Genomic DNA, 23,356 nt, shown 5'->3' with positions numbered 1-23,356 from the left:
ATCTAGGCAGGGTTAGTTACTTGTAGTCCTTGATATAGTGGATGATCAAAGAACAAGAGAAGCAAGCTAAGGCAAATAGTGTGATTATATTGAAATGTCAGTGTGTGCTGTTTTAAATAAAAGAAAAAAATGTTCAGTGCACAAGTGCCCAAGGCAGGGTTGAACAGCCACCATTATTCTATCTAGTTTTAAAATACCTATGCAAGAGGACAATTTGGACTTCTGGTAAGAGCCTCCCATCCCTATTATCTTTTGCTGGGGAGCTGGGAGGGGAACAGAGAGAGAGGATAGCAGAAAAAGATTCAGTATTGTGGAGTCCTTGGGGTTCTCTGAACTTGGTTGTTTTCTTGCAAATGTTTCGTTACCTGGCTAGGTAACATCTTCAGTGCAGATTCAGTATTCCCACCCGCTCACCTGGTATGCAGCACCCAACAAATTATCCCTGAGCAAATACAATCCTCAATAGGAAAAGCTAGGTCACCTCTGACTTAGGGAGTTCATATTACTAGCAAAATGTATCCCAAAATAAAATGAATCAATTAATGGAAGAATTGGAACAACAATTGCTGTTAGCTTGGATGAAGTTGATTCAGAATTTATTAACAGAAATGTGCTTTTTTTTAAAGAACATTTTAGCACTGTATAGAAATACTGTAAATATGCAGCACACTTCTCCTGAAATATAAAGAGCTTGGATGGGACTCAGATGAGTGTAGGGCAGGTTCACCAACATGGCACCTGTGGCATGATAAAGTACTTGCCAGGATGCTTGAGCTGTTCCCATTATATTCCCACTTGCCAGTCCTCTTGTGTCCCACAACGTTTCCTGGTCCCAGAGAACTAGCTTAAAATAATTATGTTTTGCTGGTAATGCTAGTGGAAAGTGAGAATTTTTTATCCTGCTTCCTTGGAAGGAAAGTGACAGTCTCATGGTTCCCTCTCCTTTTCCAGGGAACAAAGATTAAAATTTGTTTTTTCCTCACAGTGGATAAAAATAGAAGCATTTTTAATTGATTTCCTTGGACAAAAAGAGAAAATCTCATGCTCCCTCTTTCTTTCAGTGAAGATCAATTTGGAAGGTTGAAGATGAAGATTATATGTATGTGTGTATGTTCGTTCATGTGTGGGAGTTATGCATGTGTGAATTTGTCTATATCTCCCATGGGTGGCTGGAAGGCTTTGTGTGGAAGATATTTTTGTATGTCCATAGGTGCATGTGAAAGGAAAGTTTTATTTGTGTATGGGAAGCTGTTAATGTATGTTATTAAAGGTATATTGATTGCATCTTTAAAGTCCCAACAGTTATAAAGGTATACATTAAAGCAGAAGGGAAAAATAAGAGAATAAAAACAATCCATTAAAAAACAAGAAATACTATAGAATGTTAATGGCTGGGGAAGGCCAATGTTTGTTTGTTTATTTAGATGTATACAGCTGCTCCTTTCACCACAGTGGTTCTGACCTTTTTAAGTATTTCAACTTTGGGTGTTTTGTATCACTGAGGGAATGTCATTCCACAGAATTGGTGCCACCACAGTGAAGACTCATCTCTGCATTGCCACCATTCTGGACCTTGCAGAGCAGAGGTGCACTCTGGAGTCAAAAAAAACCTTGTCTAACTCTGATAAAAGGAATAGATAATGATTGTGGTTTTTTTGGCTTGTCTCCTTACACTACTGTGAATTAGTATTTAATAGTCTTGATCACCATGGTTATCATTCATGCAGTCTCTGATGGAAATGATGATCCTGATACTTTTTTTCTGCCCCTGGAACTTCAGGGAGTGAGAATGACTCTTCTTCCCACTCCAGCTCCAACGCTGAGAAGATGCTTAAGATTTGTTTCCCCCTAGAGCCAGAACGAGTCACCGCCTTTCCTTCTGATTCTGAGCTGGAGGGGGAGAGCTGTTAAGATTGTATACTTGTCAGCCTGCTGAGATATTGCATCTGGGAACACCCAGCAGGACTTGCTGCTTCGGATATATCTTGCTGGGGGAGCGGGGGGGATTGGGAGGTTTTCTATGCTGATGGGCATTTTGAGTTAAAGCAAGCCTTTATATAACCTGTCCAGAGTTGGTATTGGAGGCAAGACATGTTCTTGGGGAGCACAGGATCTCTAGATGTCTCTGAGCTTGAAGCTGGACAGCAGAAAGGAGGGCTGCCTTTCTCCATGCAGTTTATTTCAGAAATACAGTAAGAGATTGAGATAAGACCTGGCTAGTACGATATGCCTGAAAACAGGCACTTGGTCAAGTTCAGCTAAAACATGCCAACCCTTGACCCTAATATACCATACAAAATGTAAAACATAAAACTAGAATGTCTGTGCAAGGATAAATTTGGTGTTCTGTTTCTGTTACTGTACTGGTTAACCATACATTTCTAGAAGGCGGGAAGCAGGATATAATAGCTCTTCTTTTGTTTATAATCAAAGATGCACTGTTTTGGACTGAAAAATCTCATTTTTCAGCTTTGGCTATTGTCCATGAATTATTTAATTATTTTGAAAATTGAGTCAACTAGTGGCTATTGCAGCTTCTGCAGCACTAAATGTTGTATATTACACATTGCATGAAGTAGAATTTCTTTTATATCCTGAACTTAGAATCTTTTGGTTGTAATAGGCAATTTTGAGCTCTAGCATTTTGAAGGCTAAACAGTGTCAATTTTTAGGTGCTTCTTTACAAGATTACCCTATTCCAATAGTTTAAATTCCACTATTTTCTACAGCTGTACAATATTATTTATAAAAAAAAAAACTGAACTACTCACAATATTCAAAATGTAGTGTACAATAGAATTCTTGTGTAATGAAGATGTGAAATATGCCTGGACATAAATAATTTATTCAACTTTGAATACATTTTTGTTCATTTCAAACTGAAAGTTTTTCTCTTAAAAGGAGATTTTACTGCAGATTATGCTATTTAAGTCAGATATGTAACTATGCAAATGACATATATTGACACAGATCATAATTTGGATTTAAGACACCCCTTCCCCTAAATAGCCTATTAAGCCAAGGTTTTTACTTTATACTGAAATACTGATTCCTCTATGACTTTTCTTAGATTATGAATCGTTTCCTAAATGATGATAGATCCATCATTTACATTCATATATATGATTTGTTTTTTTAAAAATCCTGCATGCATTATTTTGCCCTCATTTATATGATTCTGTCTTTCCATATGTTTGGTCATTTACCTGGTTTGGTTTAGAAACATTCCTTTAATGCTCTTCATAGTGTATGAAACATTCTATACTTTGACCCAGGATAAACTGTCTCTGACACAATGCGCAAAGAATCTTTGGAGTATCAGTCCCTAAGGCTAAGGAGTTTGCCTGAATCTTAACAGGAATATAAAAGTTTATGGTATGGAATAAAGTACTCGTAGTCCTCTCTGTTAAGCATCTGGACCTTGTTATTGTCTGGCTGTATTTAACCACTTATGTAGTTGAGAAGCTATGAATGGAAATATTCCCTAAATTTGTAATTCATAAATGTTCTGAAATACTAGTCCTTGTAATGGAAAAAGGACTGAGTGAATTTCAGTTAGAGCTCACAGGAGGCAAGGTCTAGGGGTTTAAAGGATTTTGGATTAGTAATTATTGTCTGTTTAAAAAAAAATAGTCATCAATATTCTTAAAACTACTAGTGATAACAAAACTTGTAAATACAATTCAAACAAAACTATATATAAAATCTAAATAAAACTAACAAACATAAATGTAAATGGAGAAAGAAGAAAAAATCAGAATTTTTCTCCTTTTCTAAATATAAGTGTAATAGTTGTGTCTTTAGAAAACTGAGTTGTAGTAATTTGTATAAACAAGAAATTGAACCTTGAGTACATAGAAACATATTGTCTAATCTTTCTTACAGTTGGTTGAGAGCCAGTTCAAAGTCTGTGAGTTGACAGATTTTAAGCCAACTTTTCAAGTATGGTAAAGAGGTATCCTTCCACAAAGGCATAATCACCTTTTTTGCATCTGCCTATGCGTGATATCTGCAGAGCTCTTGATAAATAGACAAGTTCCAAATTTCAGGGATATAATTTAATAGCAATGTAATATTTTTAAACATTTACTTCCTCCCAAACCTGCTAAGATATTTACAAATAATCTAATGTTTTATGAAAGTGGCCTGATGCCCTTTCATTAAACCAGTTTGTGCAGGATGCTGATTGATGGTAATACCTTTTGTAATCATGCCAAAGTAACAGTCAGAATGTTAGCCATCTACATTTAACAAAGATATTGGATGATAACTTGCACAATTCATGAGGTCTTCTCTTGTTCTCAGAATAACAATTTATGTAAGCCTCATTTGATCAGGGTAGGGTCCCTTTTTCAAAATACTCATTATATATCTAACCATATAGGAGGTAGGCACTTCTTATAAATCCCTTGAATGAGCATACAAAATCTTTGCTAGACAGTCCTCAGATTTTTGGTCAACCATAAAAAGTATTGTTCTGTTTTTTCCTCCAAATAAATAGATGGTTGACAAATGCAAAGGTTGACTAGGATATGTTCAGAGATGTATAGTCTACATCTCTTGGAGGAGAGTAATTATTGGGCCCTCCTCATAAATTTAGTATTTATGTAATTTAGGTAATTCATTTTGTCGTGTTGGGGTGGGGGTTTTTTTTGGCTAGGCTTGTATTTTTCATGATTATACCACATAGTGGCGATAGAGCTTACGTTCAGCAAAGCTTTGATCTAAATGCTTTAGAGTTACATGTTGGCAAAGAATTGAGACTTCTCTAGCAAGGAAGCTGGGAATGGCTCCAAGAAACAATGGTTAGTACCAATGAGTGCCTTCTCTTGCTTTCTAGTACCTGCTCCTAAAGGCTTCCCTTTGGCAGTCACCTACTGCTTCCTCCAGCTCCATGTGCAAGCACACGATGGAAGCTGCGAAGCTGGAAAATGCAGACCGAAAGCATTTTACAACCTTGATCTGATCAAGAATGAATATTAAACCTGGCCAGGCCTAGTAGGATAAGTGAATAACCTCTTATCTCATGATATAGACCTTACAACTGAGAAGCTTGGTAGCACTGCAGTAATTTCATCAGTTATATTAAAAGTACATATTTGGAGCAAGAGGCTGGGTGGAGACATATCTGTGAAGAAATAGGATTTAGTATGAGAAGGACTGAGTACTGTGTCAAGGCTACTAAAGATATATGCTGACTGTTGGATCTCATCAATTCTTTAATTATATCTCTAGAGTAGAAAGCTGCATTTTTATTACAGTAGCTGATGTGACTTTTAATTAGAGAATGAGCTTTTGTTTTCTGCCAGAAAAAAATGGTGTACAGGAAAAATTAGCAAGGAGTCCAGGGTTGAAATTCAGATAAATTGAGCAACAGAAGCTTGTTAAGAGTCTTGAAGAGAACAGTGAAATAAATGTCATGGTTTGAGGAAACGGGAATGAAGGAAGTCTGTGTGAGGTGGCATAAATTCTCAGAACTGAAATGCCTCCATTGCTATTTTGATATTTCCTTAGACTGTAGATTGTGGCCCTCCAAATATTGCTGAACTGTAAGTCACACTACACCTCACCTTTAACCATGTTGTCTAAGTTCAGCAGCTTCTGGAAAGCTACCAGTGTCCTAGCATATTGGGAAGCCAGTGATCAATCTGGTTGATAAGCCAGCCTAACTGGCTTGCTTGCACCAACATTACTGATTATCCTGAATGTTTTGAATTTCTTGGTTTGATGACCTTCCCTCCCTCCCTTCCTTCCTTTCTTGTTTTCCCATAGATAAATAGCTTGCTAAGCACTAGCTTCTGCACCATTATATGTATTTTGTATATAGTTTGCACAAACTCTCTAGAGTTTATGTATATTTTCCAAAGAAATGTTATATGACAGTGTTCTTCAGTTTGGTTGATGCTGGCAGTGATGGTGGGAGGTGAAGTCCTTCACAGCTAGAGACCAGGTTAGGAAGGGCTGCCCTACCTATATCTATACTTAAAATCATATAATCTAAAAATTAAAATGTGCATTTTATTCTAAGGGAAATTTGCAATCTTACATATTTTATTTTTTATTTATATCTATTTATATGGTCACCCAACTCACCAACGAGACTCTGGATGGCTAACAAGAGTTAAAATACAATATAAATATGTACCTCTATATTTAGAAAAAATAAAAAACACAGTTCCCAACCAAATAACACAAAGTGGCTCCTGAACACACTATTCACCAATACATGATGCAGTGCAGATTTTTTACCCTGCTTCATTTTGTTTGTGCTTGTCATTAGAAGGAGTGGGAAATTATAAGCATGAACTGATTCCATATCTTCTGACCTCTGCCGATCTTATAGAACATATCTTTTGGCTTCTGAGGATTACATCAGGGATTGCCTGTGTGCTTTTAATTGTCTTTTAATAGAAGGCTATGAACTTGCTGGTTTTAAAAATATGAACTGAAATCCTCTTAGGATGACTGTATTCTGTGTCAAATTCCACACTTGCATGGTATGACACTGGTATATACAGAATCATGATAATGGGATTTCTGGTTGCCTTTCAGTATTTAGCTTTTCAAACAAAAAAGAACTGTTTTTACTTTTTTATGTGACAAGGAGATCTGTAAATGTTTCAGGTTTTTTTCGAAGGATTTTTAAGATTTTGTTTAAAACTTTATGATATATGTGCAAAATGTCTATTCAGTCACACATATTCACAGTATTGTCCTCTTTAGTTCTTCTCTTTAATTATCTTTTATTCTCTACACACCCTCAGCTGCTTCTTTTTGCTTCAGCTAATTGTGCAATCCTTCCTGACCTGATAAAAATGCACCCTATTTGTGCAACTTTTATTTATAACTTGCATAGACAGGCTGTTAGATTGTGGAAAGAATCCACAACCTTGATCAAAGATCTGTCAGAAGAACCAGAACACTACATTCCATCAGTTGTATTCTAGGAGTGGTTATATGTGACTTTTGGGGACCATGTTAATGACATTTGCAAATATGGGAGCAAAATATTATGTTACTTATGAGCACAGTTGCATTTATTCAGTCTTACTTCCAAAATTGTATGGAATCTATAATAATTGTTAATCCTTGACTAGGAAGATCCATAGCAAATTCTCCTCATATATAGGGTAACTTTTTGAGAGAAAAGTAAAGCAAAGCAAAATCTACATCTGTATTTATACTAATTTTTTTAATATTGTGTTTTTCTGTTTTCACTGTGGGCAGTTTCCCCTCTTACAAATGTTATCCAGTTTGAAATTGGGAGCTAGAACTAAATTGTAGACTTAAGTCCAGCACTAAGCTCTCTAGAGACTGTAGGTATTATGTATGCTTCCTGATCAGGCAGTAATCTGGCAGATAGTCTGGAAAATGCCATTGCTTAGTGTTCTAATGTAAAGCCTGAATAGCATCTGCACTGAGTGGAAAGGGGCCCACTTTTGAGAAAAATAGACAAAACTGGCTACTTTCTTTTCCTGTGACAGGCAAAGGAAGTCAAGATAAACCAGCTTCTCGTAGGATAAATCCATTTAGTAGATGTAATAAATACAGTCTGGCATATGAAAATATGCTTATATATATTTTATACTGGGAGAACTTAGCTACCTTATCACCATTAATACAATTCAGGGAGAGTTACAAAGACATCTATGAGTTAAATGAGGGAGAGTGGGAGCTTTCAGCACTCCAAGCAGACCATTACATAGGTGATTCAGAAGGAGGAGGAGAAAAAAGGAGACTGGTATATTCCGGTCCAAGCTATTAAAGGTTTCATTGTTTTGACTTTTGGAGTCTGCTTCTGGGTGGGCATAGAACACCCCACCCCCCGTTATAACACATACCAAGGCTTTGAAGCAGTATAAAACTTTTCCTTGGGGGTAACAGGGAAGGTGAGAAGGATCAGAATACATTTTCCGAGTTATTTTTCATGGCTACACTTACACTTCTTTGCATTCATTGAAAGAAACATCCAGAGTGGGATTAATTATATTAGAATGCTGCATTACAGGGCCAAGACTTTTAATACAAGTAATATGGTGTTTGAGGAGTGAAGGCTAGAGACTTTTTTTAGGGCAGGTAAGGCCATAAATATGAAGGAAGTATTTTATAGTGCTGAAACCTTACTCTAATTAGATTTTTAACCCCTTTGTTGTTATTTGTTAACTAAATATTAACCAAATTTGATTTTATTGAAAGAGCACATGGCGGGTTAGCTTGAGAGCTGTGCTACCACCATAATATGCTATTGGTTATTTGTTCTGCAGAATGAGTTACCATGGTTTGGTTTTTTTTAAACAGAGGATTTTAGAATAGTAATTATTCTGCCCTCATAAATTTAGCTTTCTAGAGAATACTTGTGTTTCTCTCTCTCTCTCTCTCTTTCTCTCTCTCTCTCTCTCCCCATCCCCAAGAGTAAATGGGATAACCTAATGTATTGTTTCACCTTTAAATATGATTTCCCCTTAAAATCATGAAAAAGGTTATTGAAGCAATTATTAATTTTTAGTTCTCAATTGCAGAGAAATTCAAGATTCAGTTTGTCTGTTAAATGGCATCCTTCATGACAAATCCTGTCATTTTAGTGTGGTGCAACAGGGTCTCCAAAGTTTTGGTCAGTTGAACCCATACTGAGAGGCCTAGATATATGGAACACAGCATTTATTTATTTATTTATTTATTTGTTTATTTATTTATGTATTTATTTATTCATTCATGAATGAATGAATGAATGAATGAATGAATGAATGAATGAATACATACATTGGACTTTGAAGAAGCAGGATAGGGAGAGTTTTGATGCCTTTGAACATTGGTGTTGGAGAAGACTCCTGAGAGTATCATGGACAGCCAAGAAAACAAACGGATGGATCATAGGATAAATCAGCTCAGAGTTCTTACGTGAGGCACAGATGACTAGGCTCAAATTATCCTTCTTCAGACACATTATGCGAAAACTCAGCTCTCTAGAGAAATCTCTAATGCTGGGAAAGGTGGAAGGAAAGGAAAGAAGAGGATGACCAGCAGCAAGGTGGATGGATTCAGTTACAGTGGCAATGGGTGCACCATTTGAAGACCTAAAAGACCATGTTAGGGATAAATCATCATGGAGAGAATCCATCTATGTGGTTACTAGGAGCTGAAAATGACTTGATGGTACATAGTCAGTCAGTTACATACATACAAACAATGTATGGGCTGCCTGACTCCAAACACCTCTTGATGGTGGCTTTAATTGATGGCTTACAATTAAAAAAGTTTTTAAAAAATCACAAAGGACAAAAATAATTCACGAAGGGCCCAAAAAACAACATATAACCAAACCCCCTCCCAAAAAAAACACCATCCAGCAGGGGCTCAACTTTCTTTCTGCCCTAGAGCCTGGGAGAACAGCCAGGTCCTTAATGGCTTCATGAACGTCATCAAGATGGGAGCCATCCAGATCTCTTGTTTTTTATGTTTTTGTTTCCCCCACAAGCATTTCTTGGGTGCTTCCATTTATACAGTGGCACTAGACCTATTGCTTTATCATTGCTCCAAGGGCTTAGGAAGGTAGATTTCACCATGAGGTAATTTCTGATTTGCTGGCTAAACTCAGGAAATCAGAGATATGGAGTGTTTTTCTGTATGCAGGAGACTAATTTGGCTTTGTCCAAAGATTCTGACTTTTAGTTAACCTCCACATTCTATGCTGAAGATTGTGCTCAGGAAAAGGAGGGTGAAGTGGAGAGGATTGAACAAGGAACACCTGCCTATCAACATCCAAGTAGGAAGCCAGACGATCTAATTTCAGTTTTACTCCTTGCAATAATCCCGGAACATGTGCTGAAATCCAAGGTCTTATTCAGGGAGATAATAAGTAATTTGTTTAGGCCAACTGTATTAGCTTTATTTGGAATTCTATATGTGTGTATTGGTTGCCTTTGCTTGTTCTCTCTCTATTTCTCTTCCCCCGCCCAAAACTCTAGAGATATTGATTCATTAGTTTTTCCATGCATAAGAACTGCATGATTACACAGCTATCTGGCTATGGTTTAGGACTGGTATGTTTTGCTAGGTTCTGTAATTCAGGGCTTTGGCAGAAAGATCCATACCATCTTCTTTTCTATTTGTTTTATGGTTGGACTAAAGGGAAAAGACATTAGTGAAAGGACAAAAAAGAGGCCAAGGGCAGATGAGGATGCGTCAGGAGATTCTGCCTGACTGATGAAGACTATATTGTGGGTATCTTTTACTGAGAACCCTTTGAAAAAGGGATCTGCCAGTGAAGTTTTAAAATACCCCCCCTCCCAGTTGGTAACACAAGGATAGTTTACAGCCTGTGTCCCTAACATGGTGGCAGGGGCCTCAGTATTTTTGTGGGTGTCAGTGTACCCACTCACACTTTTCTTGGTGCCTGACTCCTTGCCTATTTAAATTCATTTTATTCATTTTCAATTTTTAAATGTTCAGTTAAAAGGAGGGAAATTAAAATGTTGCAAAGCATCAGCATCAAACATAATCTGTACTTCAAACCATGCCTCTGGGCCCAACGTAGGTCTCAGAAACATTTTTAGAACATAAAATGGCAGGGATCTATAGCCCCCCCCCTTCAAATGTACCTATCTGCTCAGGAAAAAAAAAAGAATGAATTAATAGAGAGCATCCTGGGAGACTAGAAATGATGTTAGGGAGTAATATTCTACCAATGTAACTTCTGGAAATTGCATTTTTTTTCTTGGTGATTCCTACCAGAGCTGTCATTTTATGAAAATGAAAGTAACGTACTCTCAAAATTCCAGATGTGCCTTCTAACCCCCAAAGGTTGTGAGTTCCCAGTTTATAGTAAGGCCCTTGTTTCTAGTAGATCAGGAATAAAATATTAAACTGTTTTTGAGAGATAAGCAAAAACTGCCACTGAGGATTTTGGGAGTTTAATTAGAGCCCATTTCTACTATATACTTTTTCTCCATCCTGATTCCCCATTTATAAAAGATGTGATTGAAGGACCAAGTTGTGTCATATTGCTTTGAGTCTTTGCGCTTAACTTTTGGTGTTGGCATTTAGATTAAGTCCATTTAAAATTATGGATTGTTTATGAGACCATGCTGCCCTTCTCTGCTCTCAAGTTTGGGCTTCAGTATTTGCTTACAATATAGTGAAAACCTGATACATATTTCTCTTATTCTGTTTTTCTGTATATGAGATGACTAGAGCTAACCAAAATACAGGTAGTCCCCAGCTTAAGAATGCCTGGTTTACGGACAACCTATAGTTAACAACAGAGCCTATTGTAGCAAAATTTGAGTTAAATACACAACAATTCGAGTTAAATACGCTATGGTTTAAGTTAATTACACAAAACTACTTATACAGTATTATACAAATAATATTGTTCCGGCTTACATACACAATTGACTTAGGGACAGACCTTGGGAACTGGGGACTACCTGTATGTAACTGTGTCTTGCTATGGGGGAAGTGGCTCTCCTTAAGAATTTCTGGATATAAAGATCTGGGAGAAGGAGCTGGCTTCTACTAACTTCTCAACTTATATTAAACTGAAAAAAGGTATGGAGATAAAATAGCCATTTGTTTTGGTGTAAGCAGAAACTTAAGAAGACATCTAAGGAAACCCGATTTTCTGTTTCCTATGATTTTCTCTGCACAGTGTGCAGTATGAGCTGCCAAACATGGTGTAGCTTGCTGAGAGATATATCCCAGATAACTGTCCTTCTTAAACCAATCTGTTTCTCTGATCCTCTTACAAAGGAGGGTTGATGTTATCCTCTTACAAAGAAGGGTTGATGTTATGAAATCTATCTCTGATAAGAAGCAATAGAAGAGGTGCCTCTATGTCCAGTTCATAATGGGAATGTGAAACCCTTAGCCTCCATGACCCCCTTCCCTGACATTCCAGGGATGCACTACTGAAAGTTGGTGGCAAAATGACTAAATTTTGGGGTTGTTTTTAGACTGGGGCCAGGGGGAGAGATTGTAAGGGTGGGCATGGTAGTGATTTGCCTCCCAAAACCTTCCTGCTCTCATTCTCACCCTTAACTCCACACATACAGTATATTGGGGATGTCTCACCCCCTTTCCAGAAGCATGTATGACCAGTTCTTAGTTTTTAAAAAATTATTTGAAAGAACTGTGGGATGACTATCAAAATTTTGGAGATTGGCTAAACTTTTTACATCACAAGTTAAATTTTTGTATTTCCTTTTTCCTTGTTTATGGACACTTGTTGTTGTCTCATCTATTTTTGTATTTATTCTTGCTACTTAATCTTTTACTGAGAATTCTCCTGAGTCTTCACTTGGTAATATGCATGTAGTTTAGAGTCAGATTTCCTTTTGACAGGGTGTATACTGCAAGGTAGAAATTTCCGACGTGTGGTGGCTCGGTCATACAGACATACATTTTGTTTGTGTGGTCTGATTACTTCATTTTTCCCACTTGGTTGGGATGACATCTGTTAATCCATGGCAACAGCTGCTGAGATATTCTCTAAGAAGTGAAATCTAATGGCTATTGTCTTTTGAATAAAGCTCGAGTGACCTGGGTACTCCTCTTGAAAAAAATACAGAGTTTCAAATATTTATTTACTTTGGAAAAGAAGAATCTTTCATTTTATGACTTTCTCCAGAAAATGTTTTGATGTACTGGGAGGTTTCTTAATTCTGTTTAGTGAAGTTTCTAGTGTAATGTGTTTAATATGTATAGTTAAAAAAATTGGGTCTTATATCTGTCTTTTCCTCCCATGGGAACAGGACAAATGCACTGTACATTCATGTACAGCAGGGTCACCTTTAAAATACAAAACAAACTCTACTTGAGTAAAGTATGACTTTTTAGAGCAAATATATGTATACATTTGTGTACAGAAACATCACCTGAATGTAAACCAACGCCAGTGTCATCATGAGTAAAGTTTTAAAAACAGCATTAATGATCCACAAAGAGGCAAGAATCAAGAAAAAAAATGCTGGAACAGGACTTACTGATAAAACTAATGCCTTGACTTCAAACCATGAGACAATAGCTAGAGTTGAAGTAATAACAGCTGCACACTAGTTTAAAACCAGCCACTGTAATCTGAACTGCAACTCTTGAAAATTAGCAAACCTTGTCACATCGTTCATATGGTAAACCGATCATATAAATCCATGTTTTAGCCTGGTTTAGAAATGCTGCTATACTGTCATCTGATATATTTTGTGCTTTGTTTCAGAGCTTTATGGTTTTGATGTTCTCATTGATTCTGCTCTCAAGCCTTGGCTGCTAGAGGTGAATCTGTCCCCTTCCCTGGCCTGGTAAGGGAACTGTTGCAGAAGATAGGATGGAATGATTGTAACCAAGTAATTTTCTTGTGACTTTGTTTCCTCCTTTGGGGGCAGAAAATATTCTTCATGTTTTGTCAGTGGATCTCTGGATGAAAGGCAGAACCAGCTTGCAAATTGACTATTGATCAATGTTCCTTATTTCTCAAATTGATGGATATAATTTAGCTCGTAACACTCATTCCCTTGCTTTGTACATCAGACATGGAAGGGGCCTGTGTGTGCAAGGAGGAATGTTTTTAAATTTTGGTTTTGGTCTCTGAACTACCAGGTTACAAGAAGATACTACCTATTAGAGGTGTACAAAATTTTCTGAATTTGAAATGCCCTGGATTGAACTTGAAATGGTTATTCTGACCTTATCAGAAGCGATCTCACCTTGAAACAGGGCTGTTTTTTTCCCCTCTGAATACTACTAGTATGTCTGGGAGAATATGTTTTGATGTGAAACAGTTGCTTCAAATTCAAAATGTTGTACGGACTTCTACTACTTACCATATCTCCTTTTGGCTAAATTGGCAAGAGGCAGGATTGAGCAGAAATAGTTGAGTAGGCAGAGGTCGGTGTTTAAGGATAGCTAACAATGGTTATGGCCATACAGCTTCATATTACTTTAGCCCTTCCTCAATAACCCATCTGTAGATTGGGGGCTGGGGGCCAGGCTCAGCTAAGATTATTTTCATCTCTGGCTGAATAGGCAGCGATGCCACACTGAGTTTTGTTTCATTCAAATGACAAAGCAAAAAGGGAATTTTCAAAGGAGGAAAGGGATTGGGTTCACTGTTCCAAATAGTATTCTGTCCTAAACATTTGTTCTTTTTATGTTTCATTAACTTGGAAAAGTGAGCAGCTTCTTTTTTCCTATAAGGGTTTAAGGCAGCATTCAGTCAAGACCTCTGATAATCTGACCATTAATGCTTAATTTCTTTGTGAATGGAGATTTATAAGGTGTAAATCTTCATAGGATGTATGACCTTGCACATGATGCCTTATTTTATCAATATCTGGGATAAATTTTATTAAAAGAAGGCTTAGTATTGGCATAATATTCACCCCATTTCAATATTTGGTGCTGGTTGTAGTGAGTGTTGAAAATTCACTTTCACAAAAATATGTTGAAGGGATAAAATAATAGGACCTTCAGTGCCATTTTACTTAAAACTAATTCTCTTTAATTCTGGTCTGTGACCGTAATAAAGATGATGATGATGACTAATTCTCTTGAGAATTTTCATCTATATGTTTTTTAGTGATGAATTTATTTTTGGTTGTTTCAGCATTCAAGGATACATGAATGAAACTGAAAGGATCCCAAACATTAAAAAATACACTGGATCTTGGACAAACTCACAGAATACCTCAAGTTGTTCAGAAAGCACTGTTGTTCTATAAAATATATTGTAAGAAATATTTCCAGTCTGGAAATACTGATTTTCAGTCAAATAGAACATTAGATAAAAGGAAATCTAAGATTTCTTTAACTTATGCCCAGAATGTCAAGGGAGAAGGATTTTTATAAAGTTGGCTTATTATTTTTAAGCCATACATTTGATTACGTATGTGCAAAATCTACAATTCTGTTTCTTCTCTGAGCCATGCTGATTTGGCTGTTCCAGGAATGGGACTTTCCATTCTTGGAATGATAGGTCTTGTATATAGCTATTAAACTTTCCTCAAAGATGCAGAAGAAACTGATTAATCAGTTGATCTTATTTGTTCTCTTGTTCCATATTGTTTAGTGATGCTCCTTTGGATCTGAAAATTAAAGCTAGTATGATTTCAGATATGTTCACACTTGTAGGTGAGTATTGTGTCAATTCCTGTTCAATATTATGTTGCTTTGGGTGACAATATGTTAAAAATCAATATACTATATAGTACAGAACTGATTCAAAAGAATTAATGTTTATATTATGTTGCATATGTGACATATTGGCTCTGTTTACACATACTTAACTATTGTGCTATGCGAGTACCCTAACTCAGTTAATTAACCACTGTAAGTAACATAGAGATTCATTTTAGCTCAAAATAGCTGGAGTTTGTTTGGGGCTAAGTTAATTCTCCATACCAACAGCAGTTTTATTTACTGTACAGTTAATAAAAGTAATAAAGTACTTACTTTATACCTAACTTTCCCTTCCAGACTCCAAGGCAAAGTACTGGAGAGGCTATGTGAAAATAGAGCTTCTCTAGGAACTCTGGTTTTACTTTTTGCTCCTCCCATTGCCCCAAGGAGGGAGAAAAGGAGCAGAAGGTTGTAGGCAGTGGGTGGGTTGAGTTCCTACCTCTGCTCTCTCTAGGATGGCATGGTCCCTGATTATGCCATTATATTTTTTTTTCCTGTTTTTTTTTTTTAAATACAGGAACTTACAGTCTCCCAACCTCTATTATGATGGCTGGGAAGACTTAAAAATGGCCAGTGTAATCATCCTGGATCAAGTGCTACTAGTGCACAGAGATGAATGAGTTGAAATAGAGTTAGATCTATTGTATGAATCTGGTAGATGTTTTGTAGTAGTATTGGGATCATTTTGAAAAGTAAACTAAATTTATGTAATTAGTGAAAGGTATATACAGTATTTGTGAAAAGTATGGAAGCAGTAAGTTCTGTAGCATGAAAGAAACATTGAATAAATGGTGTGATATGCTTGTGTGTGTATATACTGAAGGATTGATATTTGCATGATGTTTTCGAAAAGTGGGGACTGTGGGATAATTCTATAGTAATATTTAATATATCTGCCATGATTCCTGTTCAAATACCTATAAAATGGAAACTATATATCAACAAAACAAAATTATATTTTATAACTATCACAGTATCCAAGCTTCAAAATATCAGCCCCTCAAAACTACATATACAGTCATGTGAAAAAGAAAGTATACCCTCTCTGAGTTCTATGGTTTTGCATATCAGGACATAATAAAAATCATCTGGTTCTTAGCAGTTCTCAAAAGTAGGTAAATACAGCCTCAGATGAACAACAACACATGACATATTACACCATGTCATCATTTATTTTACAAAAAGAAAGCCAAAATGGAGAAGCCATGTGTGAAAAACTAAGTATACCCTTACTGCTTCTATAGGTATGAAAAGGCTAAGTAGCAGCCAGGTGCTGCTAATCAAATGCCCTTGATCAATTGATCATCAGCAAGTGTGACTACCACTATAAAAGCCAAAGTTTTAGGAGTTTGCTGCTCTTGAGCATTGAGGTGTGTGTTAACACAATGCCAAAAGTAAAGACATCAGCAATGATCTTAGAGAAGCAATTGTTGTTGCCCATCAATCTGGGAAGGGTTATAAGGCCATTTCCAAACAATTTAAAGTCCATCATTCTACAGTGAGGAAGATTATTAACAAGTGGAAAACATTCAAGACAGTTGCCAATCTTCCCAGGAGTGGACGTTCCAGCAAATTCACCCCAAGGTCAGACCGTGCAATGCTCAGAGAAATTGCAAAAAATCCAAGAGGTACATCTCAGATTCTACAGGCCTCAGTTAGCATGTTAAATGTTAAAGTTCATGACAGTACAATTAGAAAAAGACTGAACAAGTGTGGTTTGTTTGGAAGGGTTGCCAGGAGAAAGCCTCTTCTCTCTAAAAAGAACATTGCAGCACAGCTTAGGTTTGCAAAGTTGCATCTGAACAAATCACAAGACTTCTGGAACACAGCCCTTTGGACAGACGAGACCAAAGTGGAGATGTTTGGCCATAATGCACAGCGCCACATTTGGCAAAAACCAAATACAGCATATCAGCACAAACATCTCATACCAACTATCAAGCACAGTGGTGGAGGGGTGATGATTTGGGCTTGTTTTGCAACCACAGGACCTGGACACCTTGCAGTCATTGAGTTGATCATGTACTCCTCTGTATACCACAGTATTCTGGAGTCAAACGTGAGGCCATCTGTCTGACAGCTAAAGCTTGGCTGACATTGGGTCATGCAACAGGACAATGATCCCAAGCACACGAGCAAATCTACAACAGAATGGCTGAAAATGAAAAGAATCAAGGTGTTGCAATGGCCCAGTCAAAGTCCAGACCTCAACCCAATTGAAATGCTGTTTTCACACATGGCTTCTCCATTTTGGCTTTCTTTTTGTAAAATAAATGATATGTGTAATATGTCATGTGTTGTTCATCTGAGGTTGTATTTACCGACTTTTGAGAACTGCTAAGGACCAGATGATTTTTTATTATGTCCTGATACGTAAAACCATAGAACTCAAAGAGGGTGTACTTTCTTTTTCACACGACTGTATATACATTCCCATGCCAAACACATTCGGTCTGGTTTGTACCTTTTATATTTCACAGCTTAGCACAATAATACTTCTCTTAAATTCATGCTTAAGTTTGGAAAGTAAATTCATGTAATTAAGTGACGTGCTTACAGTTTCTGTATAGGGAACCCTTTTCTGTTACTCAGCAATACCTATAATTAAGTAGTGCCCTGGGAAACATCCATGATAGCCTTAGTGGGGCAGTCTTTAGATGGTACATTGATGCTATCAAGGTAATTGATCCATAGTTTGATGTCCTTTATGTGACTAGTCTTCCTTCCTCTTCAAGGCTTTGTTTGTCAGGATCCAGGTCAGCGGTTAAATCGGACATCTTATTACTCCTCTGAGGCAAGGAGAAATCCATATCAAAAACCTCAAGTAAGGAGAGAAAGATTAAAACAATACTCCTTTGCTGGTATTATTAAATTATGAAAATATATTTGCTTGCTGATCTTTTTATTCGTTTTCTCCTCTGGCTACTTTCCTTTCTATATTTATGCTATTTTTTAAAATAGAATTTCTCCTTTAACACTTTAGTCATGTATAGCTTCTGCACTATTGGGAGGTAAAATTATCTGTAGAAGTCCTTTGTGTTTCTGAGTGGGTATTATTATTTCTTTATTTGGTGCTATCAATATTTATGACATTTAAGAGGGAGGAAGGAGTTAAGGTAAGCCAGTGTTGTCCAAACTTGGCCACTTTAAGATGAGTGGACTTCAACTCCCAGAATTCCCCAGCCAGCCATGCTGGCTGGGGAATTCTGGGAGTTGAAGTCCACTCATCTTAAAGTGGCCAAGTTTGGACAACACTGGGGTAAGCAATGAAGTAACATATAGCTGTGTCAGTCACTTGGGCTTAGGCTTCATATAGGCCTGGACTCAGTTGTGCATAGGAGGGGTGGCAGAGGACAGGCTGAATCAAATGTGTCCAAGTGGGAAATGCTGGATGCAGAATTCCTGGAAAGAAACTCCCCTTACCTCCAGTGAAGGGTGAGTCTTGATCACTATTCCATACCATGTAAAATGATACTAGCACCAGAAGAATAATTGCTGCTAGACATCTACTGTCTACTCATTTAGCGCCGCAAGCCGATGTGAAGCCTTTCATGTTTCCCAAACTCTGAACAAATTTTTGATCTAAATTAAATTGCCTTTTGTTCATTTCTTAGGGTTTCAAATGTTTCAAATATACTTGTTACCCAAATTTACTATTAGCTATCATATGAACCTATAAAATAAGGTGGCGTTATTTATTTATTACATCTGTGCTGTGGTGCAAAATGAGGCTTTTCCAGAGCAGTTTACAATCCACTACAATTAAGCAATGAAATTCTGCACAGTTAAAATTCACAATAAAACTTGATAATTAAAGTACAGTGAGATTACAACAATAGAAGTACCCCCAGAAGCATAAAAGTTTAAAATTAACCTTGATTTGTTAAAATGTCTGGAAGAATTAAATGATTTTGCCTGGTGCTGAAAAGATAATGAAGTCAATGCCAGGTATACCGTATGGAAGGCTACCACTGAAAAAAACCTGCCTCCAGGTAGCCCCTCTCTATGTATTTATGTATTTATTTATTTACCTACTTTTGATTGATTCTGTAAGGAGTCCACCACCACCCTAGCCCCAGGTTTTAAGGTCTTGTTTAAAAAAAGCCGGGGGGGACAAACATCTCTCTGGGAGAATGTCTTTCCAGAGGGCAGACACCATGATGTATAAGGCTTGCTATGCAGAATACTCAAAGCAAAACATCCAAAATTGATTTTAGGGTATGAAAATATACGCAACCAGATTTCTTCAGGTACTGTGCTCCCAAACTATGAAAATCCTAATAGGTTAATACCAGTTCTTAAAAGCAAATGAAGGTTGTATTAAACTGTTTGTAATGTAGTAGTCTTCTGCAATATTGTGTATTAATTGATGTTTCTAGTCCATCTTCAAGGCAACCCCGGGAATGCCACATTTACAGTGTAGTAGCAAGGCATGGATTATTGTAGAATAGCTATCCTAAATTGGCAAAAGGTGCATCACTCCACAGAGAACAATTTGCTTCTAATGACAAAGATGGGTATAGAAGCACTCCCAACTAAAACTCAGTCCTTTAGGAGGAATGCAATCCATTGCAGAACTCTCCTGGGCAGGCAGATCATCCATTAACAGCACCTCTCCAGACTGAGCTTCAGTTTCTTTGCTTTCAGTTTCATTTTCCAGTCTAAGCACTGATTCAGCATTTCCACTATTTTGCCTGGCTTTTATAAAAACAGAGAGGTCTGTGTGCCGTCAGCATATTGATGATATCACTTCAAATTTCAGAATGACCTTGATCAGCAGTTTCGTAATATGTCAAATACAGTGGGGGATAAAATGTAATACTGCCAAACCCTATAAATATAAATGCCATGGGACTGAGCAGAAGTCCCCTAGCATCGCTTTCTGGAGACAGCCTCCAGGTAAAACTGGAAACATTGCAGAGCTGTTCAAATCAAACCTAACTTGGACAAATTCTCCCAAAAGTGTTCTAGGAAGAGAAAAATTACTTCTTCACCATCATTACCAACACAGAGTAGGTTCAGTAACAAACTCTTAATAGTGTTCAATCAGATTTAGGATGTATTTTCCTCCACCTGCATTCCAGATGTTTCCCAGCTTGCTTCATTATCTTCAGGTGGCTGCATACCAAATTTTTGAAGGGCACCTGCACAGTGATACAGGATGCTCAGTGGCAATTGTGAAAATTGCCTGGGTCATTTTTCTATATTTGATAGACTGACCTGGGTTCTCACCTCAAAGTACCCACATAAATGCCAGGAAAACTTTGAAAACCCTCTGGAATCTGTTGTTCTTTGCAGGTGGACCTTCCTAATGGGTCCCCAACTATGCAGAAAGGAATATTTATCTGAAGTCTGAATCTCAACAAGAAGTGGTCCAACTCTGGCAAAAATAATTCTTCAGCTTCAGATTGCAATCCTTGTGACCAGTAAGAAAACAAACAAACGGATTGAGAATGTGTCCTGCCACATTGCTGCCATGAAACCCTGAGCAACTCCAACCTTAGTGTATGCCATGGATATTTAAATGCCCTAGAATCATCATTCTAGGAGTCTTGGCACCAAATCCAAGATCACCCTTAGACATGAGGACTGCTGGGCAGCTGAATAGATGATATATCAACAGAATCTGATTTTCTCCTGAGTGCCCAGCATCAGAAAAAGCACATTACATTGGCACTAACATGGACAGGAAGCCTGGAAAGAGAAAGGGAGTTTCAGTAAGCATCTACTTATTTATTTCAAGAGTCATCTCACAAATCTCCAAGCCATGCTCAATTATATAAGCCAAGTGCTTCTCTCATCCACAGTGAAGTCATAGATGAGAGAGACCTTGGTTATTTACCAGCCTGACATTTAAAAACAGTGCCAACATGCCAGAGGGCAAGCTAGTATGGTTACCACTGTTGTCTGGAATGAAAGAATAACCAGAAGAGGAGACAGGCACAAAATGCCTGATCTCTCTTCTCCTTACCTATCAACAATGTATTTTGCCTTATCTGTTATTACAATGATTGGAGCCTCCTCTTCCCTCCTCCGCTATCATGAGAAGAATGTCTCAGGCAAGCACACTAAAATGCAGGGCAGGGAAGAGTTCCATCCATGAAGTGGCTTTGTCCAAGGGATGACCCCCTTTAGCATCCTCCACCTTTCAGCCTATGGGGCACTTAAGCACTTCATATTTGGTGTTACATATTTTGTATATTGAGTTCTAAATGTCTTGAATGACATACTTAAGTTTTATAAGTAAACTGGAGAGGATGAAGCAAACACAAGGTACATTTTTATGTACATCAGAAATTAATGCTCTAATTTCAGACAATTGGTGATTTTGAAAGAGAACATGAAATTTTTATTCTTTTTATTTTATAGCGCCCTGTCTCTGCACAGTCTCGATCATCAAATGCCAAATTGGTAAATATTGGGCTCTATGTTGCTTCATTCATCATTTAGAAATTTATCAGTGTACTTTGCATTTTTAAAAGAAATATATCTGCAGTGATCTTTAAGGTGATGCAAATAGTTGTGGTAAGGAAGTTAATGGACAAGAATAAAAATGTATTTCTAATGGCAAAAGTTACAAAACTGTAATTAATTATGGAAACCTGGGATTTCTTTGGAAATATCTCTGTGTGAAAGATAGATGATTCTAGATTCTAGATGATTCTAGTTACTACAATTTTGTTAAATATAGGAACTATGGACAGTGTATAAATCAAATCCAATATAAGATTTTTATATCCTGCATTTTCTTTTCATGTTCTGTAGTTAGATTCTGTCACTATTTTTAAGGTGTTTGTCCTCCTTTAACATTTCTTCTGTGAATGCTATTTATGCTACAGAAATCCCATTTTGTGATTAAACAATTGCAAGATTGTGCAGTTCTTATATCACTTTACTATTTTGCAAAATGATGCAAGTACCAACATTCCTGAAATATGGAAAAATGCTTGTGTAAAAAGAAAATAAGTGCAAAGCTAAGCTGAGAACACAAACCCTGAAGATGATAAAAAAAGAAATATTAACCTTGAAGGCTAATTTAGTGGTGGCAGTGGCATACATGTACAGGACACAGGAGTTTGTTCACAGCAAGCATTCAAGAATCTAAGGGAAACTGAAATACTAGGAATCCAAGAATCTAAAGCTATCTTATCCAAGGGGAAAAAACTATTGTTTTTCTTCATTTTTCTTTTAAAAGAGGAAGAAATCCATATTTGAACTAGTTACATGGGTTATGTTGTTTGTTGAATTAATGAGAAGGCATTCTAAACTAAATGGACCTTTGAATTAATCTGGCAAGCTCCTTTATATTAATAAGTCCTATATTTCAGAAAAAAGAAATAAAATTATAAATTACGTGATAATAGTTTGTCCAAAGATAACAGATCAAGTATTGAGAACTCTGATAATTCTCCTCCAGAAGAATTAACATGAATACCATATTACAGATAATTCAATCTTATTGAGAAAATGTCCCTTATTGACTTTCTGACAGATGCATTTTTTTCCAGTAGTTCTGGAAATAATTCCTTTTGGGAACCAGCAGGAAATAACAAGAAGGGCAACTGTCACATCTCAGAATGGCAGTTGTGCCTCAATAATAGGAATGTAGTTTGGAGCAGAGGTTCTTCTCAAGGTACTTGCAACACCAAGTTCTTTCTTTTCACTTTCGCTGTTCTAATCTGAGGATTGGGCAGTGTTTTCTGTGCCCCAACTCCAAAGCAAAGAAAAGGAATGCTCCAGTGAATGCAGCTCATATTCCTGCCAGGTTCTAAGGCTAGGAAAACTACTTCTCACTATTGCAGCAGAAACTTCTGAGTGCCACACTGGGAACCCTTGCGTGTACTCTGCATTTTGTGGCTGAAAACAATATTAAATATTTCTACTGCCTGCAGCTATTTTCTCAATATGTTGGAAGTGTCAGGTACAAAGCAGTACATTCCATGCATTTCAGGAGCCAAAGATGGACAGTTTCCTGGAGATAGAAGAATGGATTGGTTATGGGAGGCACATAAGTAGCAAATTTATCAGTGTCTGCTCATGACCTGCTTGGCTATTATGGCCAAGCTAGTTTCCAGGATTGTATAGGATGTCTAAGATAGTTTGTGTATACATAATGTGTACTTTGGATTTTTTTTTTTTTTTGTATTGTGAATTCCTTCAGTGCAAATGCAAAATAAAATACATTTTC

General features: G+C 37.0%; 1 protein-coding gene across 12 annotated transcripts in view; it reads left to right on the top strand.

Moving 5' to 3' along the window:
* The window catches only part of TTLL5 (tubulin tyrosine ligase like 5), a 158,608-nt gene that overhangs the window by 25,739 nt on the left and 109,513 nt on the right, over window positions 1-23,356 (top strand). For 11 of the 12 annotated variants that reach the window (XR_015796951.1, XM_088145304.1, XM_088145307.1 and 8 more), the window contains 4 exons: window positions 13,211-13,292; window positions 15,059-15,120; window positions 17,904-17,992; window positions 21,538-21,579. Coding sequence is in view for 11 of the 12 variants with exons in the window: in XM_088145304.1 (XP_088001430.1) it covers window positions 13,211-13,292; window positions 15,059-15,120; window positions 17,904-17,992; window positions 21,538-21,579 (275 nt within the window). In the remaining variant the exon portion in view is untranslated. The remainder of the gene's footprint in view (window positions 1-13,210; window positions 13,293-15,058; window positions 15,121-17,903; window positions 17,993-21,537; window positions 21,580-23,356) is intronic. The other variant, XM_088145302.1, reaches the window with a different exon arrangement.

Source organism: Python bivittatus, unplaced genomic scaffold, assembly GCF_059951505.1.
Source record: "Python bivittatus isolate LINGU-HERP-01145 unplaced genomic scaffold, Pbiv_v1 ctg000480_np1212, whole genome shotgun sequence".
NCBI classification, from domain to species: Eukaryota; Metazoa; Chordata; class Lepidosauria; order Squamata; family Pythonidae; genus Python; species Python bivittatus.
The sequence above is the reverse complement of the archived record's forward strand: the minus strand, read 5'-3'. Positions and strand labels throughout refer to the sequence as shown.